This window comes from Podarcis cretensis (genome assembly GCF_951804945.1).
Source record: "Podarcis cretensis genome assembly, chromosome: 12".
NCBI classification, from domain to species: Eukaryota; Metazoa; Chordata; class Lepidosauria; order Squamata; family Lacertidae; genus Podarcis; species Podarcis cretensis.
The window spans coordinates 27,190,334-27,217,976 of NC_137181.1; the positions used below are offsets into that span (position 1 = coordinate 27,190,334).

Here is a 27,643-nt window from a genome sequence, read left to right on the forward strand (position 1 = left end):
AAAGCCTTTGGGATTTATATATTTTTGATATCCTATTTCCACTACTTTCATATATATTTTTTGTCCCAGCACTGTGTTCTTCTCCTTTCCTCTTCTCCATATGCTGTTGTTTTCTTTAATTAGTGAAGATACACATCTGTCTTCAGGCTACCACCTAATCTCTGAGGCCATATGGGTAAACAGAATATAATTGTGGCTTTATAGGGATTGACTCTACTGTTTGTAGTTATTGTTAAGGATTGTTAAAGCAGGTGAATAGAGTTGGATGCAGTGAAATGGATGTTTCGTACCTCTACATATTAAACATTGCTTAAAAATAAATTCTGGTATTTTAAAATCACACCTGTAGCAAAGCTGCCAAGGAAGTGTTTTACCCATATGCAGACACCCTGCTTTTTTTGTGAAGGAAGCCAGTGCTCTGCATGCAAGTATTAATAAAGACAATGTTTTTTCCCCTCTCTTTCAGTTATTTTTATTTCAATTGCTGCGAGGACTTTCGTACATCCACCAGCGTTACATTTTGCACAGGGACCTGAAACCCCAAAATCTTCTGATCAGTGACACTGGGGAGTTGAAGCTGGCAGATTTTGGTAGGAAAGCTGTTAATTAAAAGATTTTCTTATAAAGATGTGGGAAATGTTTCAGCTATCTTACTCTTAGTCACAAGCTGACTCTGGACACAGTGATGATTGATAAAATAAAATTCATAGAAATACTTCATATCCTACTGAATGACAAGAGCATGGAAAGAAGTAACCTGTCTCAGTACTAGCTAGAAAGTTTGAAATCCTACAGTTTACAGCTGAGTACAGTCTTTCTTATTAGCATGGTATTTAACTTGAAGGAAATTATTTGTTATTGCAAGTAAGTAATATTTTCTCCATACAGTTATGGGTTCAGGAAGACACTGAAGCATTTTAAGCATATTTAGGATGTTTCTTGGTCGCTTCTTAATTGAAAGACTAGTCTCCAGCAAGATACTTTCATGCTGTCAATGGAGTGTTGAGTCTTCCCCTTATTATTTTACATTGTGTTTAATGAAAATCTGTAGTTAGACTTGGGTAGAAAAGAGAAGATAAATGTTTTTAATTGAAGTTATATTATTTCCTTATACAGTATCACGATATTTTGAAATTGAATACAAGATGAGTTGACTTTTTTAGTGAAAACTATAATAAAAATTTAAACTACCAGATAAAGCTATATAGGGTCATGATCCCACATTGCCATAATGAGAAATAGTAAAGCAAATCTGTCTCTTCAGAAGTATTAATATTACAAAGTTATATGCAAAGTTGCTCTTCCACCAAAGACATCAAATGATTTTGCTGCTCTTGGAATATATTTCGCTCATGTTTCTATTTTCTTAGAAGGTTGTTGCACAAGGATTATTGTGAAGCTATTATCCTTATTATGCACACAAGAAATAGAAATGTAAATGTAGCTGGTTGATTTCGGCAGATAGGATGTCAGTAAAGCATCTTCTTTTCTTCTGGAGAAGGCTTATTTTTTCAGAGTAATAAATACGAAATCACTAAAGACCTTTCAAACCTGAAGAGATGGCCTTCAGATCTGGTACCACAAGTTTATAAAACTCAACAGTGCAACTCACAGTTTTAATTCAGTGTCCCAGGGACACTTCATCTTCTCTGAGCTAAAAAAAAATAAATCATACTCAGAGCTTAGACCTTTGGAAAACCATTGTTTTTGTATTAAAAAATTACAAAATTCTCACGTTTGCTGGTATATTGTGTTGTAGCTGATGGATTTGTAAATATAGATAATAATCTCTCACCAAAGAAACAGTTCAGGGCTGTGTTTACCACCATACAGCAGCACTCTAAAATAGCATTTATGAAGATGAATCTATTTATCAAAGACAATGAAAAAACAGATGGGATTTTTAATAAAATTAAAAATTGAAGAAAGCATGAGAAAAATTGAAGGCTGTGTTTGGTGTGCTTTTTGGAAATAATTGTTGCACAAAGGAGAGCAGTCGTGTGTGTGTGTAAAATCCCATCACTGATCTACCACCAAAGTCCTGTGGGATAGGGTAGAAGATTCTGGAAGTGGCCTTTTCCTCTCTCCCTGCCCTCACTGAAGTGTTTTTATTTTCCCTGCTACTACTATACCATCTTCAGTGATGGAGTTGTTCAGAGCCATTTGGGGAGATATGTCTGGGAAACAAAGGGACTTGGGAGCCCACAACCTGCAACTTCCTCTGACGTGTCACCAACACGCCCCATATCTGGGCCCATCACCAGCAGAGCACCTCTGGCTGACCAGTCATTGGTAGACCTTTCCAGCACCTCAGCAAGGAAAGCTCCAGTGGTGAGCCTCCCTGCCCACCCACACAGTGGGATGTTGGCAACTTCCATTGGCCATTCATCTGCCCTTCCCAGAAGATTAGGATTGCTTGCTAAGAAAAGTGGTATTTTTTCCTTTTTATTATAAGGCGCTGGGGGTTAAACCACAGAGCCTAGGACTTGCTGATCAGAAGGTTGGCGGTTCGAATTCCCGTGACGGGGTGAGCTCCCGTTGCTCAGTCCCTGCTCCTGCCAACCTAGCAGTTCGAAAGCACGTCAAAGTGCAAGTAGATAAATAGGTACCGCTCCGGTGGGAAGGTAAACAGCGTTTCCGTGCACTGCTCTGGTTCGCCAGAAGTGGCTTCGTCATGCTGGCCACATGAGCCGGAAGCTGTATGCCGACTCCCTTGGCCAATAAAGCAAGATGAGCACCGCAACCCCAGAGTCGGCCACGACTGGACCTAGTGGTCAGGGGTCCCTTTATACCTTTAAGTTGAAATTCTAAAGGTTCTTAAAATATGGCACGAGTTCTCCCTGTTACACAGTTAAATGAGAAGTAAATTGAGCTGATTTGGGTGTGAATTTGATATACTTTATCTATTTCCCAAAGCAAAGCTAATGTGCTGGCTGTAGCCAGCAAATAAAACTAATGTTTTAAGTTAACTAATCACACAGTGAAACTTGAACTGCAGAGCTAACTGCCTTTGACCTTTCTTCACATTTTTTTACTTGATTGTTTATAGATTTAAAGTCTCCAGTGCTTTTGCATAAGGTTGCTATTTTGGATCGTAGAGCAGATTGAGAATTATAAACTTTTTAGAGATCTTTTGTTGGAATGGGGGCATGATGGAATGTTGCAATAAAGGAAGCTGCTCATTTTTGTTTCAGTACAGTGTATTTAAAATTATGCTGAGTAAGAGGAGAATGTAAAATGCAACATGTATCCATGAAGGTAGTGGTTTTTAAAAAATAGATTACAGCATTCTTGATCCTAACAAGCTACATGACTAGTAACTTTGCAGTAAATATTTATATAAAATATGGTGTTTTCTTATGAAGCAATTTTAACAAGCTACCCTAACTGCTTTTCTGGTAGAAGTATGCATCTAATTCCAGTCACATCTGGCCATAAGTTTCATGTGGTGACAATATTTGTTTATTCATTCATATAAAATCTTCTGTCCTACCCTTTTGGTGCCTTTGTGCCACTCAAGGTGAGCTGCAATAATATAAAATCACAGTGCAATAAAAATATATTAAACTATAAAGAATCAAGCAATAAAAATACATAAAATATACACCAGGTAAAACACACATCAAAGTCAAGTTAAAAGCAGCAGCCGCAGGTAAAAATGACCTTAACTGGTTAAAGCTGGCCAAAATAAAATAATAAATTAATGCACCATTAGCAAACTATTCCCATTCCCCCCAAAACATAAAAAACACTCCTGTTGCAATATGTCAGTGTACTTAAGAATTCCACTGGGCAAGGATGTAGGAAGAAGGAAGTTGGACTTGGCTGTCCTGGCACAAAATGATTGTTTTGTTGATGTGTGTCTATGAGTGTTTGTGGCTGAAGTGAGCCAAAACACGAGGGCGGCTTACATTTTCCATTGTTTATTTAGATTAATAGATTGGCTGGCTGGTATTTCTTGAGCCTGGCAATTCCCAGTTGTTCTTTCTCCTCCAGACATGTCATGTAGAGGAACAGCAACTTGTCATGCTGATAGAATTCTGATGAAAAGAAATACAGATGAGAAGGAAAAGGAGGTTGAAGTTCTGGAAGCCAAACCTGCATTTTGGATTTGTGCAGTTATTGTTGAGCACAGATGCCTGCTGTGTAGGCGCTACTTGTAACTGGTACTTTATTTTATTTTGTAAAAGATGGTTGTACTAGTTATTTTAGGCCTTGGCTGCAAGCTCAGTAGCAGTTTGTGGCTGCAAATAATATACAGGCACTTGAAAAACAGGCTCTACAAAGCAGAAGTACATCAGTGAGAAACTGGGACTGTGCCCAAAGAATATTGTTGGCCTCGCTGTAATAGCTAGAAAGGGTAGAGTTTTAACATTGCCACAGATAATTTAAGCTCTGCATTTAAGAGATTTTTCTACAGTCTTCATGCTCTGCTAGTTTTCCTTTAGCCTTGTAAACTGGGATTATTTAGCAGCATCACCTTTAACCCTCAGTCAGACTTCCAGGTATGAATACAACTTGAGAAGATTCCGTAAAGTTCTTCAAACATTTCTACTGAGATGAGGAACTTGGGCAGGAAGCTGTGTTAACAAAATGCCTATCTTGTATTAAGGATTGATTGATTGATTGATTGATTGATTGATTGCTGAAGGTGGTAAACATGGTTCTTCTCTCCATTTCATCCTCACAACAACCCTGTGAGCTAGGTTGGGCTAAGAGATGGTGACTGGCACAAGGTCACCCAGTGAGTTTCATGGCTGAGTGGGGATTCGAACCCTGGTCTCTCAGGTCATAGTCCAGCACTCTAACTGTTACATAATAATTCTTATATTGTATATCGCATGAGCACCTTTTCTACTTCTGTTCTTCAGATAGTACTAATCAAGGATCAAAACGTACACTGTGCCTTAAAATTGCAAACTAGTTCTGCTTTGAACTCTGCACAGAAAAGACAATGGCCTAACCTTTTTAAAGTCAAATATCACATTCACAGCTTTCCCCTGTAATTTTTCATTTTTAATGAGAAATATGTTTCCTAAATGTTACAATGTTGATTCTTGTTACCTGATGTATTGCTCATTTTCCATATTAAGACTAAAATGGCCTTGAGTATTTCATTGCATTAGTAAAGGCCCTCTGGGGAACTAATGAACTATTACTTGATTTATTTTAGTCCAATTGTTCCCAGACTTTCACTTCAGTCGGTTATGGTCCTATGCATTTAAATAATTAGCTTCTGGCCCATATGCATTCTCCTTATTTTTTTGCCTATAATTCCTTTTGTTGCATACCCAGTTATGCTGTTACTCAACTATTTGCAACTCAGAGTTGTCTTTAAATTATTTGTTATTACTCTGAAATACTAATCAGAATGTATTAGTGCATCACACTCACATATTTGTTGCGTAATTAGCAGAAGTTATCTTCATAGAGAATATTTACATGGTAACAAAGTTAGGTTCATTAAATGAAAAACTAGAAACAGGAAAGCAAAGTGAAAATCAGCCAGCTGTTAAATTGTATACATATACAATTTCATGATGCTTCCAGTTTTACAATAACATTGATAGGATATTAGTATTGCTGAGGAAGAGCGGCTTTTTAGTATTAAACTCTGTACTATAATGTGTGGTTTATATTTGAAGGACAGAATTGTTATTTAGTGGAGTTTTCAAATATGGCCTCCAGAGCAAAATGTTGACAGAACATATTTAAAGTATAAGAGGTGTTTTATTTTTGTTTTTTAAAAAGTATGGTGCTATTGTGAATAAAATGCATGCATTTTCTTAATAAAAAATCAAAAACTGATTTTTAGCTTCTAATTATTAATGGGGAAATAGGCTGAAACACCTTGGGTTGCCCCTGCAAGCAGGAAATCTCTAACCATCGTCTCCATTTAGTCTGAGCAGGAAAAGTAGCAGATTTAGAACAAGCTGGGATCCAAAATCATGGTTTGAAGATTCTAGTGTCTTCCAAAGCTGGTAACCATAGTTCTAGAGGCTTCCTGGTTTGATTTCTCTTGCTGCAAAGGCGTGTCATGCATGGATTAAGTCCCATTAATATCTTAGTTTATAGAGCTGAGATAAGATTGTCAGAACATTGCTACTGTAAACTTGGGCATTTGGAACATGGTTTTTTTGTCTGAGTTTCTTCTGGCCTTGTGGTCAGTCTAATGAAGGCCACTTTATTCGGCAAGTCTGCATGTTACTCCACTCAAATTATGAATTAGTGAATTTTTGGAATTTTGAAACTCCTGAAAGATTATTCTTCTGACCTGTATCAATATAGCCCCCCTAATCAGCTGTCAATACAGTTATCATATTCAAGCTATGCATGCTTGTATAATATAATAATTTCTTTTCTTACATCAGTGTAACATACTTTTACAGAGAGTATGTTACAGCCTTTTCTGAGTATTTAGGAATATAAGTCATTTGAGAAATACGGATGTGCGGTCTTTTCTAATCCTGTGTCTTCATACAGAATGAGCCATTTGAAACATTTAAGTAATCAGAATTTTAAAACTGCAGTTGTGTACATCATGAGGGTGAAAGGGGATACCACTTGACTTTTGAATCACTAGGAAATCTGGATATTAGAGATGAAATATTTTACTGAGTGTTGTGCCCTTTCCTGTAACATGCATCGATTGCAGCATGAATATTTGAAAATTAGTACACAAAGGTGGATGGCAAGCATTCGTAATTGATTAATTCTGAATAATGAGTATCCCTTGCATTCTGTGCTTACATTCATTAGCACAGATTAGAATCACTACTCAACATGTAAAGTTATGTTGAAGGTGTGGAGAATAGCACACATGCTTTTAACTGCATTATTTATGTTCACAAAGGACTGTTTAAAGTGATTAGGAAGAATTTAATTGGCATTAAATTATCTTGGGTATGCATTGTATGTAGAATTTATTGCATGGCAGAAGTACACAAAGCAAAACATAAACAGCACAGCTGCTTCACCTATAACTTTATCAGTTTTGTGTTGTGTTAACGATAGCCATGGCTATTAGGTGATGTGCCTTGACTTCTGACAACTGGCTCATGGTTGTCTTCTTACTGTAAAGAATTGACATGGGCAGGGTGCTGTTTTGGTGACTTTTTTTAATCTGGCAAAAAGAGCAAGATCTGAAATTCACCTTACTGGATTGTCATGAAACTATCCCTATAGATCTTCAGGCCAAAACAGAAGAAGTAATAATATGCAAATATTATATGCTCACCTGGCTATCTTTCCCATTACCTTTTTACTTTATGTTCGCTTCATAAAAGTTATAATGATCGCTAATACAAGCAGCACTGACTTTTGGAAGAGCATGTGGCTTCCTGTAGTGTAACCATGGAAACAGACAAGGAATCCTTAAACAAAGTGATCACACATGCTGTGCTAATTAATCCTGTCCTACAGCTTTTCCTCAGCTGGAGGAAGCAGTTAGATAAATTTTGCATGAGTTTGCATGTTTGGATGTACAAACAATATGAAATATGTTGCCATGTCTAGGTTATCATTCACAAGATGGGGAAAGCCAACAATGCTGTAATTTGTCATTCATTTGTAACTTGTGCTGTGCCCCAGAAGATGTGGGGTTTTAAAAAGATTTCTGAGAGGAATAGTGTATCTAAAAGGCTGAACTGCCAGTGTTTGATGTTCTGCATAACTGCTGAAGGATGCACAATTATTTTAAACATGTAGGCCCAACCTTATTATTATTAAACATGTTGCAATGAAATAGAAGAAAAGCTTACAGTATTAAAATATAGAATCAATAAAGTAAAGTTAATTGATAGCATGAAACTGATAAAAAAAGAAAAAGAAACAAAGCATAATCAGTTCTTTAGAATTCAGAACATCCCAAAGTCACATTGTATCTTTTGAAGAATTTTTTGACATTTGGGGAATCACATTTGCTGCAAAAGTATTTTGTCTTTGTCCTGTTTGTTTTGACCTCAGGAAGGGTGTCAGCTTAGACATTAAGGTGTATCCCCACATTCTATCTATCCATTGATTAATGCTAGCTGTTTCCTGAGACCTTTAGTTATTTGCATGCAATATTCTGGTGGCAGCTGCTAGATAGGAAAATAATTCTATGCAGTTTTTTATTAATTCATCCATATAATTTAATAGGCTCAGCCTTTATAACTGCCGAGAAGTTACGCCTTTCTAGAATATTTCATGCTCAGTTCATCCTACCTGGTCATCTGCATGCTCTGGTATTTTTCTTTTTTCTTTTTGCTATTTTCAAAACATGTTACCAAACATAGCATAAATATAAACTGCAGGAGTAAAAACCCATCTTCAAATTTACAGCAGATAAACTAGCTTTCGTTTTTTTCTAAACAGAATTCATATTCATCAACTGGTTCCATAAGCCTGTGCCTCCTCTCTTACTCTGAGAAAATAACTTTTGAATTTACATTATGAACCACACAACACACTAAGGAGAGCATGGCAGCAAAAAGGACTGGTGAGGTGCAAAGCTACTGAGATTTCGCCACTGGGATTCTGCATGCACACGCTTTTTGGTTTAGCATGTCATGTGAACAGGCCATTCTCTCTCCATCCCTTAAACTGTGGTGGCTTTTAATTTTTGTCACAATTTTTAACCATATTCTATCAAATTCTAAATCTGTACCAATGCCTTCTTGTAATATAAAAGAGCAGTCACAGAATCCAATCAAATATTGATTCCTGTAATAATTTGTATAATCTTAATCACTCTTTGCCAACTATTAAAGATCCTTTAACTTAAGATGCCAGGGGTTGAACCTGGAACCCCTTGCATGCAGGTATTTTAATTATCACAATGCTTTTGAAATTATAGTGGCTGTGCTGCTGTTAAAATACATCTGAGCCTATTAAATACCTTTTGAAGAGAATCACAATGACCTGGGTTGCACATCATGCTAAACCAAACCACGCTCCTGTGCCACACTGAGCTAAGCCATAATTTTACATAACATGCTGTCCAAACCCAGGCTTGTGGTTTAGCTTTCTCCAGACTAACCACAAACTGTAACCAAAGTTTGTTCTGTGGCTGCAGCTTGTGGTTTGTCCAGAAGAGCTAAACCACAACCCTGGGTTCAGATTGCACACTAAGCCAAACTATGACTTATCTCAGTGTGACATTGCAGCAAAACAACCAAGGAAGAATTAAGCACTGGGATCTCTTCTGTGCTATGTCATGATTTGGCTTAGTGTGAAACAGGTCTATGTGAGCTGGGGCGGGGGGCGGATTACTTCAGTTTACTTCCGAGCTGATAGTTACTCAGCCACCTCTGTTTACTATTAGAATAAATGATTTTAGAAGGAATGATGTTGCTCTTCTCAGATATGCCTAGAGTGGAATTTTAGCTTCACAAGTCCTATGAGGTAGATTTTGCTGCAGTATAGTGACTTGCTGTTCTGTTTGTTTCACAGTTGAAAAGGAATTTGAATTATTTCATCCAAGACCAGCAGTCTTACTCTTAGCACAGAGCAGTATGTTAAATGTTCAAGGTTAAGGGTAGATGGCATATATTTTTTCTAGCAGTATGCAGATATACAGCATGTGCCTGAAGCTTTACATGTTACTCAGTGTATAAGCTATTTAGCTCTCTGTTTAATCCACTAGTTGTCTTGAGTTACACAGGTTATGTTCCCTGCTCTAAATGCTAACATTTAAGGATTCATCTCTGAGTTTTTTATTAAATAGTTTTAAAAAACTGTGCCTAATACTTTCTCTTTTTAAACATGAAAAACTAGATCCTAAAAAACAACAACATGACAGCCCTATAATGACTGAAACAATAATGCAGTCACTTCATATTTCATGATCTGTAGCTTTGTTTTGTGATGTGTTGAATGATAGAAATGGATATGTTTTTTCTCTGATTAACTTAACACATGGCCAGAAGAAACACAATCTACTTTTTCAAGTAGACTCATATTACACATACCTTTTAAAGATCTAACGTGACCTTTATTTCTTTATATGCTGATTTTCTTTGTTGTGCTTGTATTTGCTCTTTAGGACTTGCAAGAGCCAAATCTGTCCCTAGTCATACGTACTCTAATGAAGTGGTTACCCTGTGGTACAGACCTCCAGATGTCCTCTTAGGCTCAACAGAATATTCCACCTGCCTTGATATGTGGTAAGAATACAGCGCGTTTACAGGATCCATATGTTCTAACTTGCTGTGACTTCGATTTGTTAGACACACAGTGGGCTTGATAAGCAAAGATTGCAATCTTGTTCATCCTGACCAAGGGATAAGTCCCATTGAACTCAGTGGAACTTATTTTGGAGTACATGTGCATAGGAGTTCTCTGCAAGATAAAGCAGTACATTGTTTGTAGACTAAAGTTTCCAGATACTGTTTCTGTAAGAAACCTCTATGCTCTCTCACCAATGGTTAATTATCGTATCTTAGTCTCATACTTCAACCAAAAAAGACTCTAAGATGGACTTACAGTTAAAAACAATAAACAAATTAGATAATCCCTGCCCTCAGGTTTACAATCTAAAAGATGTAGCACAAAAGGAAAAAAAGACTGGGTAAACTCAGGTACTGGTTCTTAGAGTTAGAAACTTCTATACTACTGTCTTGGATGGGAGCAATTTGGGTAGCTTGACTGAGTAACTCCTGCTAGGTGGCAGATGAAGAAGTAGCCAAATACAGCTGCTGTCTTACAGATGAGATAAGCCTGCTCATCTTCGTTTCCTCCACTCCTGCCCAATGGAATGGCTGCTGTCAGGTCAGGTTGCAGTTGAGAAGGAGCCAAAGTTAGCTGATATCATAGCAGAATGAATGGAATAGCCATGCTTCCCTTCTCTTTTATTGGTGTATATGTTTATAAGTAGTCACAGATTTCAGACAAGTAATGTGACTGCTTTTAGTCTTCCTTTACATCTTTTAAAAAAACTGATTTTCTGGATAATTTTGCAGCACAACAAATACTTGAAGGGAATTAGACAGAATACATGTAATCGAAGATCCAGTAACATTGGCAGGGCCAGCCCAATATATTTTTCTGCCTGAGGAAAAAGACAAAATGGTGCCTGCCTCATCCCACATATAGAAGCTGACCAGACTGGCAGATTAATCTTATTTCAGCATTGAAGGCAGTAGTCTAGCTCTGTCCTCCAGCGCTTTGCTGCCACTCCTTGTCCCACACCACTGCCACCTGAGACAAGTTTCTCACTCTGCCTAATGACAGGGCCTAAACATTGGTACACAGTTGTGTAAAAACAATGAGCATTAAGAGAAAACAGTGTTACCTGGGACATTGAGCATATCATCAAGCAAAAACAATGCCCATTTCTAATATTTCAACTGTACAGGAATTTTTTTTTAGTAAGTATGTAGTATGGGAATTAGTTGCACTTTGCCTCCACCGGCAGCTTCTCTGTTGGAAGGAAGGAGGATTTTGGTTACACTGCCTAGCACTGGAGTGCTATCTTCTGTTCCTTCCTGATGACAGATGCTGCATCAGCTCTGTTTTCATGTGTGACTAGAGGGAAAAGGCAAAGGTCATGCTTATCTACCCTGTGGCCAGGATCCTCCAGTGGCTTGGTTGTAGAGTAGCAGTGCCTCTCACTTTTTTCTGTAATTCAACAAAGCAAGGCATAATACCCTTTCCACCACTGGCTGAATGAAGCAGTGGCCCTTACCTGTTGAAAGAAAGGCTGAAGTATAAAGGGCAGACTTATTGCAACAGCAGTAGATTCCCCCCCCCCCCCCGCCGATGTATAATGTAAGAGTAGAATTTAATAGCAAAAGGGCATGAATGAGGGCTACTGAAGCCTGGTGTGCTACTGAAGCCTACTATAAGTTACCACCTGTGTCCAGGCACTCTTATCAGAGCTGAGCATGCTTCTGGTATTCGAAGCTCATCTGAAAATAAAGGTGACTGGAAAGATAGAGTTCTGTACTCCAAAATGGCACATCTTGGTGTTAAAACTGCCCCCCCCCCGCACTTTCTACATAGATAGAATTATGGATAGCATTTGCTGCCATCACATCTAGTTTGTCTCTAATTTTTTTGCTGCTGGGAGTAGGGGCTGTGTGTGATCCCTGGGTTCCTTAGGAGGAAGGTTAAGGATATAAATCTAATAAATAATAATTTTGAAAATTCATATTAATGGATGTGTAAATTCTGATTTTATACTCAGGAAGAAGATGCTCTTTTGGGGTGGTGTGGAAGATATTAAGGATTTAATTTGACTGTGTAGCATTATTCAGATAAAAATGATCATCAAATTAAAATTTTATTATATAAATGCAAAGGTCATGGTTCTGACAGGAATGCAGCAGTAATTTTGAAACATTAATAGAGATGCTCTAATTTAGTACATAATTGATGTCTTTCTAATACCAAATGAAGACTTCCCCTTCAACCGCTATGTATTACTATTGCCAAGGTGAAAACTGGTCCTAGCAGGGGAACACAAAAATAATGTATTTAATAACGGTCATGAAATATTGATGTTCCCTGATGTAGGACCTTTAACACAAGTCAAAAAGATATATAAAGGGTGCTTTTCAATAAGAATGCTTTGTTCCAGATAAAAAATGAGGCAGTACTGATTGCATCTATCAAATATATGAATCCAATAAAATGACAAATAATTCATCTTCTGGAAAATACTGAGCAAATCACAAGCTGAGGTTGCAGTGAAGAGCAGACAGATCAAATAGCTGACAGATGAAAAGTCTTCCTTTTCTGAGTGTCTTTGTTGATATGCAGAGTAAAAGTATTATGCTGTGTTCATCTAATGTTAGCACCAAGATCTGAAACACTTCATGGACGTGTTCATTGATTTCAACAGAATTTATTATATTGGATTCTGGAGATTATACTAATGCTACAAGTACTTCATATTTGTTGTCATAAATATATATTGTTCCACATATAGATTGCCAAGTACAGTGGTGCCTCACAAGACGAAATTAATTTGTTCCGCGAGTTTTTTCGTCTTGCGATTTTTTCGTCTTGCAAAGCACGGACTTTGGAAAAGCTTCAAAAATCACCAAAGTCTTCAAAAACCTCAAAAAAGGCTACCACACCGCGTGCTATGAGTTGCTCCTCGAAATGAATGCACAGTTTTAAGAGAAAGGAAACAAACTTCCAAGACAAAGGAAACAAACTTGCAAGACGTTTTCATCTTGCAAAGCAAGCCCATAGGGAAATCCGTCTTGCGAAGCAATTCAAAAAACGAAAAACTCTTTCGTTTTGCGGGTTTTTCGTCTTTTGAGGCATTCGTCTTGCGAGGTACCACTGTATACATTGTGTATTGGATGAGTTTCACTTTATGCTTGGAGAATAACTGATATACCTCTGTTGGGAAATTTCTTATTGTGTCAGACTGGCTAGTGGACCTAGGCCCAGGTCATACTTTTCCTGTAGCATGTGACTACCCCCTCTAATTAGAGTTTTTTACTTTGAAAGCTTCAAGATATAGGGCACTGTACGGCTGTAAGATGTTATTTGTGAGGCACCTTCCATTGTGCCAGTGGTCCTAAGTTTTGCAAGACATTAAGTTCATTTCAGCTTTGTGATTATCTGTGTTGTTTGTTACAAAAAAGCCATACAGCCTTACACACTTTATAACTACTGTCTGGTGAACACCACACCTAGGTTGGCTCCTAGCAGAGCTTCAAATTGTGCTTCTCAAATGGCATCATTGTGCAACATGGAAAATTCATTTGGGGAATTGGGTGACTGCTATTCCAAACAAAAGGTCAAAAGTCCCAAGGCCAAGCCCCAAGGTTTTATAAGTAAGTTCCTGAATGATTTTAGTTTCTGATTGCTGTTAAACATTTACTATACCATCTTTATAAGTGCCTGTTTGACTAATAACTTTTAACTAATGGTTACCTAATCATCTAAATTTTCCATCTGAACTATCTGTCTGTGAAGAATGACGCCAGCTTTGGCTAATGCCATAGGAGAGTAATTCCCAACTGGTGGTCTGCAGATCCCAGGGGTTCCATGTAACTCAACCAGGGGGTTCACAGCACCATTCACACAAAAAAACTACCATAGAGATATCAAAAGTAGGGGGTCTATGGCTTGGCCTTTGGAAAACAGAGGGGCCACAGTACTTTGCTAATTGGGAACAACTGCTGGGCACTTGTACAAACAAAGTATCAGATTAAAGCAAATTTTGCTCCTCACCAATAAGATAGACAATAAAAGACAAAAGCCCCGAGGGAAAGGTATGCTAATGCCTTTGAAACCGCTATAGCTTTGTGTAAGAGCTTTTGGTTGTACAGTGGTACCTTGGGTTACATATGCTTCAGGTTACATACGCTTCAGGTTACAGACTCTGCTAACCCAGAAATAGTACCTCGGGTTAAGAACTTTGCTTCAGGATGAGAACAGAAATCGTGCTGCGGCGGCGCGGCAGCAGCGGGAGGCCCCATTAGCTAAAGTGGTGCTTCAGGTTAAGAACTGTCTCAGGTTAAGAACGGACCTCCGGAACGAATTAAGTTCTTAACCTGAGGTACCACTATACCCATTTCTGATCATTCTCAGATTAGACGAACTGAAATTAATGGACATGATTAATTTAGGTCCCTTAATTTCAGCGGATCTACTCTGCATAGAACTTAGTTAGATACAACCCTTTGGTTTGAAATTGATTGGAATTCTTACTTTATTTAAAATATTTATAACCCATTCTTCATCAGAATGTGGTATTGGAAAATCAAAAGATTTTAAAATAATTTCCAATCCAACCTGTAACACAGTAAAAGAGCAAATAAAACAACCGTAGAGTCAAAAGCAGGAGGAGCATCAAGCTTATGACAGCTGATTCAAGTCCCCATAAAGGCCTGTTGAAATAGCCCTTTAACAGACGCTGAAACTCATTAAGAGTTTGTGCCAATCATATATAGAGTGGCAGGATATTCTGCATGTGGTGCCATCACAGAATAGACCCTTTAGCTTATTGCTGCATCATAAATGTCCTTAGGCTGCAGAACAACCAAGTGGGTTTCAGCTGCTGATCTTGAAACTTGGCCAAATGTATACAGAAGAAAAGAAGCTCCTCCATGGATCTAGCTTTGTAAGTCTTTACTAACACCCTGAATTTGGCTTGGGAGCAGATTGGTAGCCAGTTCTATCAGATTCAGAGTGACATGATTCCAAAGAGCCAACCTAGTCAGCAGTCAAAGCTGCTGCATTTAGCACTGACTGAAGCTTTTGAAACAGCATCAATGACATCCCTACATAGAATACATTACAAAACTCCAGTAAGAATATTAAAATTTGACCGGGGTTGTGTTGGTGTTGTATGTACAGTGGTACCTCTGGTTAAGTACTTAATTCGTTCCAGAGATCCGTTCTTAACCTGAAACTGTTCTTAACCTGCCGGAGCACGATTTCTGTTCTCATCCTGAAGCAAAGTTCTTAACCTGAAGCACTATTTCTGGGTTAGCGGAGTCTGTAACCTGAAGCGTATGTAACTTGGAGCGTATGTAACCCGAGGTACCACTGTATGTCCATTTATAAGGGAGGGAAATGGTGAAGGGATCAAATTTACATTGTACATTTTCATATTGCAAACATGCAAATGATAGTGTGGGGGAGGAAGTGACAGTACAATGCCTATAGAAAGACAGGGCTATTTTCTGTTGGTGGGAAGAAGTTTAGCTAGTAAGGGAATAAACCAAACTGCAGAAAATTGCACAACATTGCTACCTAGTTCTTGGGTGGCTGGGGTTATGTGAATGGTAATGTGAGTTGCTTGTATAATATGATCACTTGTATGGAAGTTTTGATAGGGAAAGAAATCATGTCTCCCCCTCACATATTTATGCAGATCTCGGCTGGTTTTTGCATAAAAAGAAAAAAAAAAGTTGTCAGCTATTAGATTACAGTGACACTGTTGGATTACAGTGAAATGCTTCTAGTTATATGTCTTGATGAGTTGAAAAGGAGGCATAGGGACAAGTATTGAAAAGTAATACAAATATTAACTACTGGGCAGTTTCTGGGAAGCAGGTGGCAGTGGCTGTAAGCTATTTATGCACTTCATTTGTCATTGGAGGGCATTGGGAGAGTAACCAAAAACTAATGATTCATGTACAGTATTAACATTCTCCACTTTTCTCTGCAAATAGCCACTGGCAATTTTGATAATATTAATGAAGACATACATGCATTAGTGGTTGTGGCTAGCAGTAAGAATCAATAGGGAATGTTCTGCAATTTACTACTGTCAGTATGTAGAGTGGTAATATGCTGGATGAATTGTGTGACATAAGACAGCATCAAGCATTGCTGTAGGCACAGTATTCCCCCCCCCCTTTGTTCAGGCAATTAGTATATTTTATTTAGCATAATCTCAGGTGTAGCATTTGAAAACTTGGATGTTTTATGTCAACAAATCCTGATGTTTTAATACTTTGAGGCTAAAAGGCATTGGTGGGAACTAATACTTGATCTCAACCCCCCCCCTTTTTTTTTTACCTCTACTAGCACTTTCCTTCCTACAATCCTGAGCACATGCCATGTTTCCAAGCTGGCATTTGTGACAAGGGTTGCTTTGTCTGGTTTCTGTCTTGCCTTCTCTGCCCGTGGTAAGAAGACAGAAAGTGATATAGGAAAGACATGTTTTGTTGCAGCTGGGGCAGATGCACCATGGTGTTTCTCTTCTCTGCGCTCCTCCCAAAAGTCATTCTTCCTTTGGTCATTACTTTGGATATGGGACTACGCATAAAGATGCACTTATATACACAGCTGCATTCAATTCAATTCCCTCTCATGTTTGTTGGCTCTTGAAAGTGCTGGCACCGCATATCCCCAAAATTAGTTTAACACAGAAATATGTGTTAGTAATAATGGATATTTGCAAAACTTGCAAAAAAAATATTAAGTATTTCTGGTAAACAGTCAGTTAAGGAATTTATACTTGGGAAATTACTTCTTAGTCCAAAAACTAATATTTGAGCTGAGGAGATTTCTCTTTACCTTCAGTACTCACCCTAAAGAATTGCTAATCCATAAGAGGTCAGGATTTTATGATAACTATCAAGCTATTCTTAATTAAACTTCTGGAAAGATGCTGACACTGAACTCTTATCAGCTGTAATCAGCTGAATTAACTTTCAGCAGAATGATCTTCTGAGATTAGGTTGAGGCATTTTATCTCAAGAAGCATCCTTTGTTCCCACATTTTGGATGGGCAATTAATCCTGTTTTATTGAAGAACATTTTCTTCAGTCTATGAAGAAACCAGTCTCTGGTTTTTCTTCAGATCATATAAATCTTTCGCCTTCTACTATGACCTGAGAATATATTAAGGTCCTTAAAAAAAAAAAAAGTATTTGGAATGTAAAATTGCTTAGAGTTGTATCTTTATCCTGAAGCAAACCTTTACAGAATTAAAGTTTTCCAAACAAGTGGCTCAATAGCTTTGAGTAGTGATTGTTGGGAGAGAACGCACTGTAGTCCATAGGATTTCCATCTAACTTAGCACAAGACATGTCTATCTCAGGGCGGAATTGAAGGACCTTACCTTGGACCTTAGAGACACACTGGGGATGCTGCTTGTGAGCTGCCTATCAACTTCCTTAACTGAGCTGCCTGAGGTTGTCTTCAGCATGGTGCTTGAGCTTCTCTGGATCTGTAGAACGGTTTTCTGGGAACCTCCTTGCAATGAAATTGTTTGGGAGAAAGTTAGATATATGATGGAGGAAGACTCACAACAAATTCGGTCAAATACGGGCTAGAGGCCACTTTCAGATCTACTCTCACCTGCACCTGCTTATTCAGTGCCTTGAATTTCTTTTCAGTTGTACAGCTTGACAGTGTAAACAGGATTCTTAAATCAGTGAAGTTGTCCATATATGTGCACTTTTGGTTGTAGCCAACTAAAGTCTACTCATTTTAGACCCATTGAAATTAATGAACTAAAGTTACTTATGTCCATTATTTCAGTGAGTGAACTCTGAATATGACTGGCATTGGATACAACTCAATTCATGTTGGCTTAGAAGGCAGTGGGAGGTGGAATGACTGATTTGATGGAAATTGTCAACTCTTTTTGTTGCAAGGGTTCTCGTCTATTCTGCCAAAAACAGTGGAGTTAAGTAACCCACATCTTTCCAAGCCCTATCTGACAGTTTAACGGCCAGGTTTAGTTTTTTTAACTTTCCATTGCCTACTGATCGCTCGACACTCTTCCCAACCCTGATTAACTTCAGGGGCCTTGGAAGGATGATTCAATCTCCATTTGTCACAGCCAGTGGTTAGGGATGGTGGAAGTTGTGGTCCAACAATGTCTGGAGAGACAGCTTAACAACTCCTGCTTTAAATCTTTTGTGCCAAAGTTTCCCAACACCCCCTGCTTTAAAAAAAACCCAACAACCACTGGAGGATTTTAGAGAGTAAAATTTCACAGAACCTAAAGTCTTTCCTCTTCTTGTTGCATCACATGACATCTTTTCTGAAACAATTTACATAAGTGTTGTTAGTAGAGAGTGCATCCTGTTGTCCAGTAGTTCCACAATCAAAATTCTCATTTAAACACCGTCCATTGTGTTGATGTCAGTTTCAGTTCCATCATTGCTGTGGTAAATGCAAGGCTTCTAGAAAATTAAGAGGAACAGTGGAACCACAGTATTAAGATAGTATGACCATATGTTCCCACCAGCACATGTAATAGGCTTAGTTATGCTTGCTGTCATGAGAGAGCAAGGCACACATTTTTGCATCATATGGTTGTCACTCCAGCTTCAGTTGTTTTGTTGTTTTGTTTTTAAGGCAAGGGTTCTATTACATTCTGCCAAGAAACAGTATTAAGATAGCTGATTGTGATGTTAGTTTGAGGTTAATTCAACAACAACAACAAAAACATTAGACACTAGCATGTTTTAAGAGCCTGAGGATACTGCTTTCCGGCAAGCCAGGAAGATGCAGGCAGCTATAGACAGATTTGGCACACCTTGTTTCAGGTTGCCCAGTTGTAGGGCCTTTTTGCGGGGAGATAAGTATCAAGACTTGGTTCTGGACCACTCTTTGTATGTAGGAGACATCAGTGCTATAACTGGCTCAATGGAGGTTGGCAGAAAAGGTGATCCTCAAGACCACATTAACACCATAATGAACAATCCTCCAAAATTAGAAGATTTCCCCCCTTCCCCTGTATTACAGTGTTGGGCTTTTAGATTTTTATTTACTGCTATTTTTTTGTAAAGCCCCCTTGTGAAACACCAGTGATCTACTTCCAGCCAATATAGACAACATCGAAGTAGATGAGACAATGACAAGGCAACTTTCTATGTAAAGTTATTTGCCCTGTTTTAGTAAACCTTATATTTGATCATTGATCATTTGAACACAGCCTGTAATGTCTGACCAGGCCTTAGGATAGGATTGGAGAACCTATGGCACTCAAGATGTTGTTGGATGTCAGCTCCAGTCAGTGTCACTAAAGGTCAAGGGTGATGGGAGTTGTAATCCAGCAACAACTGGAGAACAATAGGTTCTCTACCCCTACTTTAACAACTACTTACTTGTGGCTCATCATTCAAGAAATTTGCAGTCTGAATTTACATTTTCAAGAATTGCCATTTTACGAAGAGTCAGTTTACTAAATGATTCACACACAAAAAACCACCTTTACATTTCTCTATCAATGAAGTTTACCATTCGACATTCATAGATATTTAGAAGTTCCTAGGATCACTCTAATATTTAAAATGAATTAAATGGCCAGTGTTGGGATGCATGAACAGAATTTGAACTACCTGCTTTCAGGATACCTATGTCTGCAAGATGTCTCTCTCTCTCTCTCACACACACACACACATATATGAATACATTATTAAATCACAGTTTTAAATATTGTCTGTGTTTGACAAAGACACATTGGGTTTAATGAAGCATTTACCAAAGTAGGTGACGAATGGCAGCTTCATCAATTCAATTCCTTCCATATGCCCTAGCCAGTTACAGAGAATAATGTCAATCCCATTTTTTAAGCACAAGGAACGTAACTAGGGATTAGTTGTGTGCTCTTTGTCATACTTTAACAATATGCTTCTTTTCAATCTCAGATATCTTAAACAAATCTTTTTTAAGACTGCAGTTGATGAAACTAGATTGTGCACTAAAATTTAGCTATATATTCTAACTGGGTTAAAAAAACAAGTCACCTATATTACTAAATGAGTTTTAATTAAAGGGCTCTTTGCCAAATGTGACTTATAAATATTCAGTTAGGATCTCTTAATTAATGAAAGCAGATTGCATGTTTTAAAGAGATGGTGTTTCACTACTTTGGCACACTTAAAATGTGTTACTTTCCAAGTATATCATTGCCATTTGAAAATACTTTTGAGAATTATTTTCATTCTAGCAATTATGTCATGAACTATTTAAATGTTGTTGGAGTACTGATATGCATATTTACTTTTGGTTGTAATGATACATATTTAGCCCACATGGAGATGTAGAAAAACTTTTAGTTGAGGCATATGTTATCCAAATGTCGAACCCTATTGTGTAAGAACATCAATGCTTAGGTGAAATCAGGAATAGTACAATAAAACACAACACAATGCTGCTGTTATAGGTAAATAAAGTTGTGGTCAAGGATAAATATGATGGCATACACAGCAATAATAAACATGCTGCCTCTTTTGTTGCTTTTGCTTTCATTATTTGCAAAGAGGGCGTCAGAAACTATAATACTCGGTGGTAAATATCTTTACTGTTCAGTGGTAAAACAGAACATGCAGAGTGTTCTGTATAGTCAGAAGTAACCATCTGGTTTGTTCAGAACTAAAACTGTGGCTGGTATCTAAAGCAATGTTTTAGACATAGCCAGTGAAATTCTGACTTAGTGTAAAAAGCAAAAGAAAAACCACTTCATACACAAACAGCTTTGAAACAGTTTGCCATGTGACATGAAAGGCTATTTGAGAAGCACCAGCACAAACCCTTTGGGCACATGTAACCGGTTGAGCAGTTCTTTGAATCATGTCCTAGGCCCTATTAGGGATTTCCTGTTTATATGTTGTGCATGTACTGCAGGGTGACTGCATTTCATTTTATTTAAGATGTTACAAACCATGGGGTGTTTCTGCCATTGTGCAATCATACAAACCCCCAGAACAGCTTTTAAATTTTGCAATTCACACTCAAACAAACTGTTTTCAAAGAGACAGTTCTGAGTCAATGTCAGACATTCAATGTAATCTGTCTTGCATCTTTTTGCAGCAAGGAAAAAATCTCTTGAAAACCAATGTACAGGCTGTGTACCAGTTTCTAATATGATATTTCCCCCCCAAAAAATATTTTAAACTTTTTTCTTTCCAGGGGAGTTGGTTGTATCTTCGTCGAAATGATTCAAGGTGTTGCTGCTTTTCCAGGAATGAAAGACATTCAAGATCAACTTGAAAGAATATTTCTGGTAAATCTCCTTCCCACTTCCCCTGCATTTGATTATTGCATGCTGACAACTGCCTCCTCTACCCAAATATAAATAGCAGGAACCTTATATAAACCACACTGAAATGAATGGAGTTTCCATGATGGAAGTGGCTGGAGCATTATGTCAGAATCCCTTGAAATCCAGAGTTTGTTTAAATTAGTCAGCCACTTCAAACAAAAATACTGTCAATAATTATCTAGCTAGATATATTGTGTGCATCATTAGAATTATCCATTTGACAGTTACTAAAAACGGGACTACTCTGCTTAAAAAGGATTACTTCCTTCCCCCATTATTTAGTGAATTGTGTACATGAAGTTTGTTAATCATTTTTGAAATACCTGTAGGTGTTTGGGTGATATCCGAAGAGCCAAATGTTTGCCTCTTTCCTTACTTGTTTGTGTTTTCCTTGTCGGAGGCAGAAGTCATTTTGGGCAGAAATGGAGAGAGAGAGAGATTGGACAAATCAAAGAGAAGGAAAGATTGGATAAATTAGTTTCCCCTTTGTTTGGCTTTTGCTGATTTGCCACAGCACTTTGGGGCAGAAACCAGGGAGGGAAGGAGCATGGACAAATCACAGATTCTAAATGTTTCCATGGGAAATAATAGAAATCATCAGCTCATTGTGAGAATGCTTGCCTAACAATTCCTGGGTACGCATTGTGTGGAACCTGTGTGTACAAAGGTAGTTGTTTAAGATAACCAATACAAATTAATTACTTGACAGTGAGACCATACACAGCTGTAGAGGCTGAACCAATAGCTGCATTTCCCCTGAATTCTGAACATTACCAGCAATAATTATTTTTCCAAAAACTTGAGTTCAGACCATTATAATTTTGGTGACACTACTTGCCCCCTAGGGATAGCTCTGTATACTAAAACAGTGGTTCTCAAGCTTTTCTTTTTTTATCTACTGTGGTTCTCAATGAACTTTTTTTGATCAACACATCAGAGCATAACTCATATTTTAATAACATTTCTTAAGCATTTGCATGGTTGTCAAAACCAGTACTGTGTTATAAAAATCACAGGCTAAGAAACCCCCTTCAACTGGAAAACTAGTTGACTGTACCAGCGTCGTATTTTGAAACTCAGAATATGAGTTTCTGAGGGATCTAAGGGTTCTGAGCCAGACCCTTGTTAGAATGGTCAGTAATCAGACTTTGATCAAAATGGTCTCCATTTCCATTATCAGAAGAAGAAAAATCAAATACGGAGCCAAAGTAAAGATATTCTCAACTGTTCCATAGCCTTTCCATAGGCCACCTGCATAGAGTTCATGGACCAAATGTCTGTACAGTGGTACCTCGGGTTACATATGATTCAGGTTACAGACGCTTCAGGTTACAGACTCCGCTAACCCATAAATAGTACCTCGGGTTAAGAACTTTGCTTCAGGATAAGAACAGAAATCGTGCTCCGGTGGCGTGGTGGCAGTGGGAGGCCCCATTAGCTAAAGTGGTGCTTCAGGTTAAGAACAGTTTCAGGTTAAGACTGGACCTCCGGTATGAATTAAGTACTTAACCCGAGGTACCATTGTACTAGAAAAAATACCTAGTTACTCCAGTCTATGATTATGAATAAGACTTGCTCTTACACTGTTCATCTCTTCCACTGTTTTCATAAGAAGTGATGAGTACAGTGATTTGTACAATTAATAGCATCCTTATTTACATTTTCAGCTACCCTGGTTTATCTTATACTTTTTATTTCCCTTTCAGGTCTATATCAAACTAGATCACTCTTTCTCCCTTTTGAGTCTAGATCAAACTGAGAATGTTTCTGGTATATGGAGTATGCCAAAATAGCATCATATAATGTAATGTACATCACAGGTTTTGTTTTTTTGTTTAAATAATGAATTTCATTGGAGGTGAATTATCAAATAAACTGTCTATAATTACTTGGTTTAATCTTTTATGAGGCCATTTACATTTGTAAATCTGGAAAAACTCTTGTAGTCACTATGACATGTTGGAGTTCAAAACACTTTGTTCTGTGGGATTGATCCAGTTAACTGTTTAAGCATTATTGAGTCACCATAGTCCTGTTTAATTTAGTTTTGGCACACTTGTTTCAACATATTAACAGAGTTGGTTGAACATTGAAAGAAATGTGAACGACTCCAATGGCCAATTAATAAAAAGCGTACATTATAGTAATATTTGCAGTAATAGAGTTTCATCCATAGAAATAATACTTGCCCTAGACAAAATGCAGACATGAACATTGTAAAGACTTACTAACATACCGTAATTAATCAGATGGGCAGAAATGTCATGATTTTTGCTGCTGTTTTATATGCCCTATTCATTAGTTCTACAGATGTATACAAATAATGCAGATTAGTTATCATGGATCCTTATGAAGTCATTTTTATAATTGATAGATTCTTTGTGGTGTCTTAGTTGGGTGCATTTGTTTTTGTTAGTGTGCGTGTATTGCCAAATACCCAAGTGGGACCTTTGTAGGTGTGCATTCTCTGGAATGCTATGCTGTAATTGTCTAGTCTGCCTGCCCCAGAATCGCAACATACTAGAATATATTTCTTGGCCTTAAATTCATTTTTTCTTCCTTCATGAATGTAAAGAATATCAAAGAGCTTGATTTATTATCTCTTATGGAAACTAATGCTTATAGTGGCAGAAATGTTCATGCATTTTCTCTCGAATATTGAGCTTGACAATAAGCTATCATATTGTGCCTTGCAAAGAGGGTTGATGAGGCATAGACGGAATTGTCACTCAAAATACTGAGTCAACATACATAATATATGCTGCTAGTAGTTACATCTGTCTCTTTTGCCTTTTTAAGCTTTTCATATAAGCCAAGAATTAATCTGAAGAATGCAATTTCTTCGTGATCTTTACTGTCACTTGTATCTAGTTTATGGCCTCTGTTATGCCATTGGTAAATAGAAAACAGAGTGATGATTTGCTGTAATTATTGCAACAATACTCATATGTTCTGTGTATAAATTTTCTAAAACAACACCTTAAAAATCACAATAAAAATTACATTGACAATAAATAACTTTCAAATCTCATCCAGTTAGCACTAAAGTAACCCAGTACAGTAAATGTCTGAGGAAACAGGTTTTTAATTGACAGCAAAAGGCATAGAGTAAAGGGATTACGGTAAACTTACTGGGAGAACTTTCAAACATTGGAGAAAGCTTCTTCCAGAGGTAGAAGACATTAGTAATGGAAGCAGCATGGGGCACATTGCTATTTCTTATAAGGTTTGTTTATTTTCTTGTGGTCCTGTTCAGAACTATCTTTTGAGGAGAAAAAAACCTATTGGTCAGTTTCTTAAAGAACCTCTACAAGCACTAAATTACAGTTTTTCTTGGCATATTTTTCTCTCATTACTGCTATTCCCAACCATGTTCAAGACATTACTGCCTTTCTCGCTGGGTCTAAAGCAGTGTGAAATATTGCAGAAATTGGGGAACTACTTTTACCCAAAGAAACTGCTGTATATTTGAAGTAGTGTCATGTAAACGATTAATTGTCACAGGATTGAATTGAAGATACTCTGTGAATCCACATATGGCTGTCTGAACTTGGCTCGCTTCTTGAAGGTTGCAACTGCACATTTATTTTAAATAAATAATCTAAATTTCCATGCATGCCCGCTTTAAACTATCTTGCTTTGCTCTGTTCTCCTAATTGAAGAAAACTGTGGGAAGATTACTAACTGAGAGAGTTGCTGATAATCTGCAGTTTTGAAACTGAACGAATAGGTTCTTATTAGAACCATAGAATTGTAGAGTTGGAAAGGGCCCCAAGGGCATCTAGTCCAGCTGCCTACAATGCAGGAATTTCAGCTAAAGCATGCATGACAGATGACCATCCAACCTCTGCTTCAAAACCTCCTGTGGGAGTCCGTTCCACTGTCGAACAGCTCTTACTGTCCTGATGTTTAGTCAGAATCTACTTGATTCCATTGGTTCAATTCCCAGCCTCCAGAGCAGGAGAAAACAAGCTTTCTCCATCTTCCATGTGACAGCCCTTTAGAGATTTGAAGATGGCTATCACATCTTCTTTCACTCTCCTCTTTACCAGGCTAAACATACCCTACTCCTTCAACTGTTCCTCATAAGGCTTGGTTTCCAAACCCTTGATCATCTTGGTTGATGCAGCCTAGAATAGCATTAGCTTCTTTTGCTGCTACATCATGTATCTCCACGCAGAGGACCTACTGCTTGCTTGTTCTCCCTCTTGCCTTGAACATAGCTGAAGAAAACTTTTAAATTATTTTTGGCCTCTCTTGGTAGCCTGAACTCATTCTGACCTTTGACTCTCCTGATCTTCCTCCTGCAACTGTTGGCAAGTTGTGTATACCCTTCCTTCTTGATTTTCCCATTCTTCCATTTCTTAAACATGCCCTTCTTAAATCTCAGTTCATCTGTAAGTATATGCAGCCACACTGATTTCTTTAGATGCCTCCCCTTTTTCTTTGAATTTTCTACATTTGTGCTTTCAATATTTCACCTCATCCGTCTTGGAATCCTTTCTCTTTCAGTATTTATGACAATGCGATCTCACCCAGTATGTTGAAACCAACCATCCTTATGAAAAGCTCTTGCAATAATATGCCTTTTAAAATTTCGATAGTGCTGCACTATCCTGTGTGCCGTGCTCCCCTTCCCTCCCCCCATTATTTTTAGTGGTTTCCAATGTGGTGCTGTTTGATGGCATGCTACTTTAAGAATAATGTGCCTTTCTAATTTCAATTCTCTGCCTCCCTCTCCTGGTCAAAGTGAAATATTGCATGGTTGCTGTTATATACTGCAGAGTGTGTATGCGGGCGGGGGGGGGGATGCATAAAACATATTTGCAATTCTTCTGTACTTTCACTTTCATGTGAGGTAGCTTTGGCTAATGTAGAGCTACTGCTGAGCAGAAATTTGGAAATTGCATTCAAACTCTAGTCTTTGCACACTGATCACTAGCCATATCTTCCACAAACACTACTTTAATAATTATCAGACTCTTCAGGCTACTTTCTATTATTATACCCAGTCTGTCTTTAATGTGAAAGGTGATGATTAAGGAGTAACAGTCGTGGTGTTGCTGATACATTAATATGTTTTAAAATGCAAACGTTAATTAGGGCTTCTTTTTCAAATTAAGTAACAAAAAATCAGGGTAGCCATCTATTCTGTATACGAAACACAGTTCTCTGTCTGAAGGAGTTGTTTGTTTTAAGGGCTATCCTCTCCAAGTGCAGTTTAAAGATTAAAGAACTGTAAGACGGAAGAACAGGACCATTGAAGGGACCCAATCTTTGGCAAAAAAGAAAAGAAAAAAAAATGCAAACAGAAAATAAGGCGTAATAAAAAAAAAGAATTTGTGGAACGTATTGCTACAAACATACAGACACATTGTGGCTTAGATGCTGAAGTCTCCCATTGCAGTGTTCCCCATGGTTATTGGTGCTGATTTTGATTTCTTTAATAAGGTAGTTTTCAGTAGTGAATTAATTAACAGTAAGCTTCTTTGTATCAGGTAGTACATAAACAATGACTTGGTATTCTGGTTAATAATGACCTGATGAACATGGATGTCCATAAAATTTAAATGATTAGTTCTTGTTCTTTTGTAGTAAATCCTGAAATAGTAAATCTTTTAAAACCTTGAGCAAACCAATACATTATTCTTAAGTTAAATCAATCATAAAATATTTTACATGAAGTGGCCATCTGTATTTTAAACTAAATGTATTTGGCTCTGTTTACTTGTAGGTGCTTGGAACCCCAAATGAAGATTCATGGCCTGGAGTTCATTCTCTGCCCCATTTCAAGCCAGGTAGGTTTCAAGACCTTGCCATCAGATTTCATATTTAAATACCATTTCTATTGCGAAAAGATTCTGGCATTATAAACAAAGGTGCCCTTTCAGATTTCAGCTGATGAGTATGCTGCAACCTGCTTCTAGCTATATAGGAAGCTGGTCTTGGTTTGTCATTGATTAGCAATGATTCTCCTGGGTTTCATACAGGAATCTTTCCCAACCTGGAGATGCCAGGGATTGACCTTGGCACCTTCTGCATGCCCAGTAGTTGCTCTGTCACTGAGCTCTGACCCTTTCCAAGTTACTGCGCAGTCACTGTGCTTTGTCTTGGCCATTCTTTCCCCAAGCTTCAACCGGAGAAGTGAGGCTGTTTATATTACTCTATAGGCCTTGCTCAGGTTAG

The 27,643-nt window shown here is 37.8% G+C and overlaps 1 protein-coding gene and 1 long non-coding RNA gene across 7 annotated transcripts in view; one reads left to right on the forward strand and one right to left on the reverse strand.

Moving 5' to 3' along the window:
- Positions 1 to 27,643, forward strand: part of CDK14 (cyclin dependent kinase 14) — a 233,697-nt gene that overhangs the window by 114,058 nt on the left and 91,996 nt on the right. For all 5 annotated transcript variants that reach the window (XM_079948352.1, XM_079948351.1, XM_079948354.1 and 2 more), the window contains 4 exons: positions 467 to 590; positions 10,025 to 10,145; positions 21,325 to 21,418; positions 27,192 to 27,255. In XM_079948352.1, the coding sequence (XP_079804478.1) occupies positions 467 to 590; positions 10,025 to 10,145; positions 21,325 to 21,418; positions 27,192 to 27,255 (403 nt within the window). The remainder of the gene's footprint in view (positions 1 to 466; positions 591 to 10,024; positions 10,146 to 21,324; positions 21,419 to 27,191; positions 27,256 to 27,643) is intronic.
- The window catches only part of LOC307200056, a 51,479-nt gene continuing 27,743 nt past the window's right edge, over positions 3,908 to 27,643 (reverse strand). For both annotated transcript variants that reach the window (XR_013832306.1, XR_013832307.1), the window contains 2 exons: positions 17,519 to 17,652; positions 3,908 to 4,040 (listed from right to left, as the gene is read on the reverse strand). This is a non-coding gene — a long non-coding RNA (uncharacterized lncRNA). The remainder of the gene's footprint in view (positions 4,041 to 17,518; positions 17,653 to 27,643) is intronic.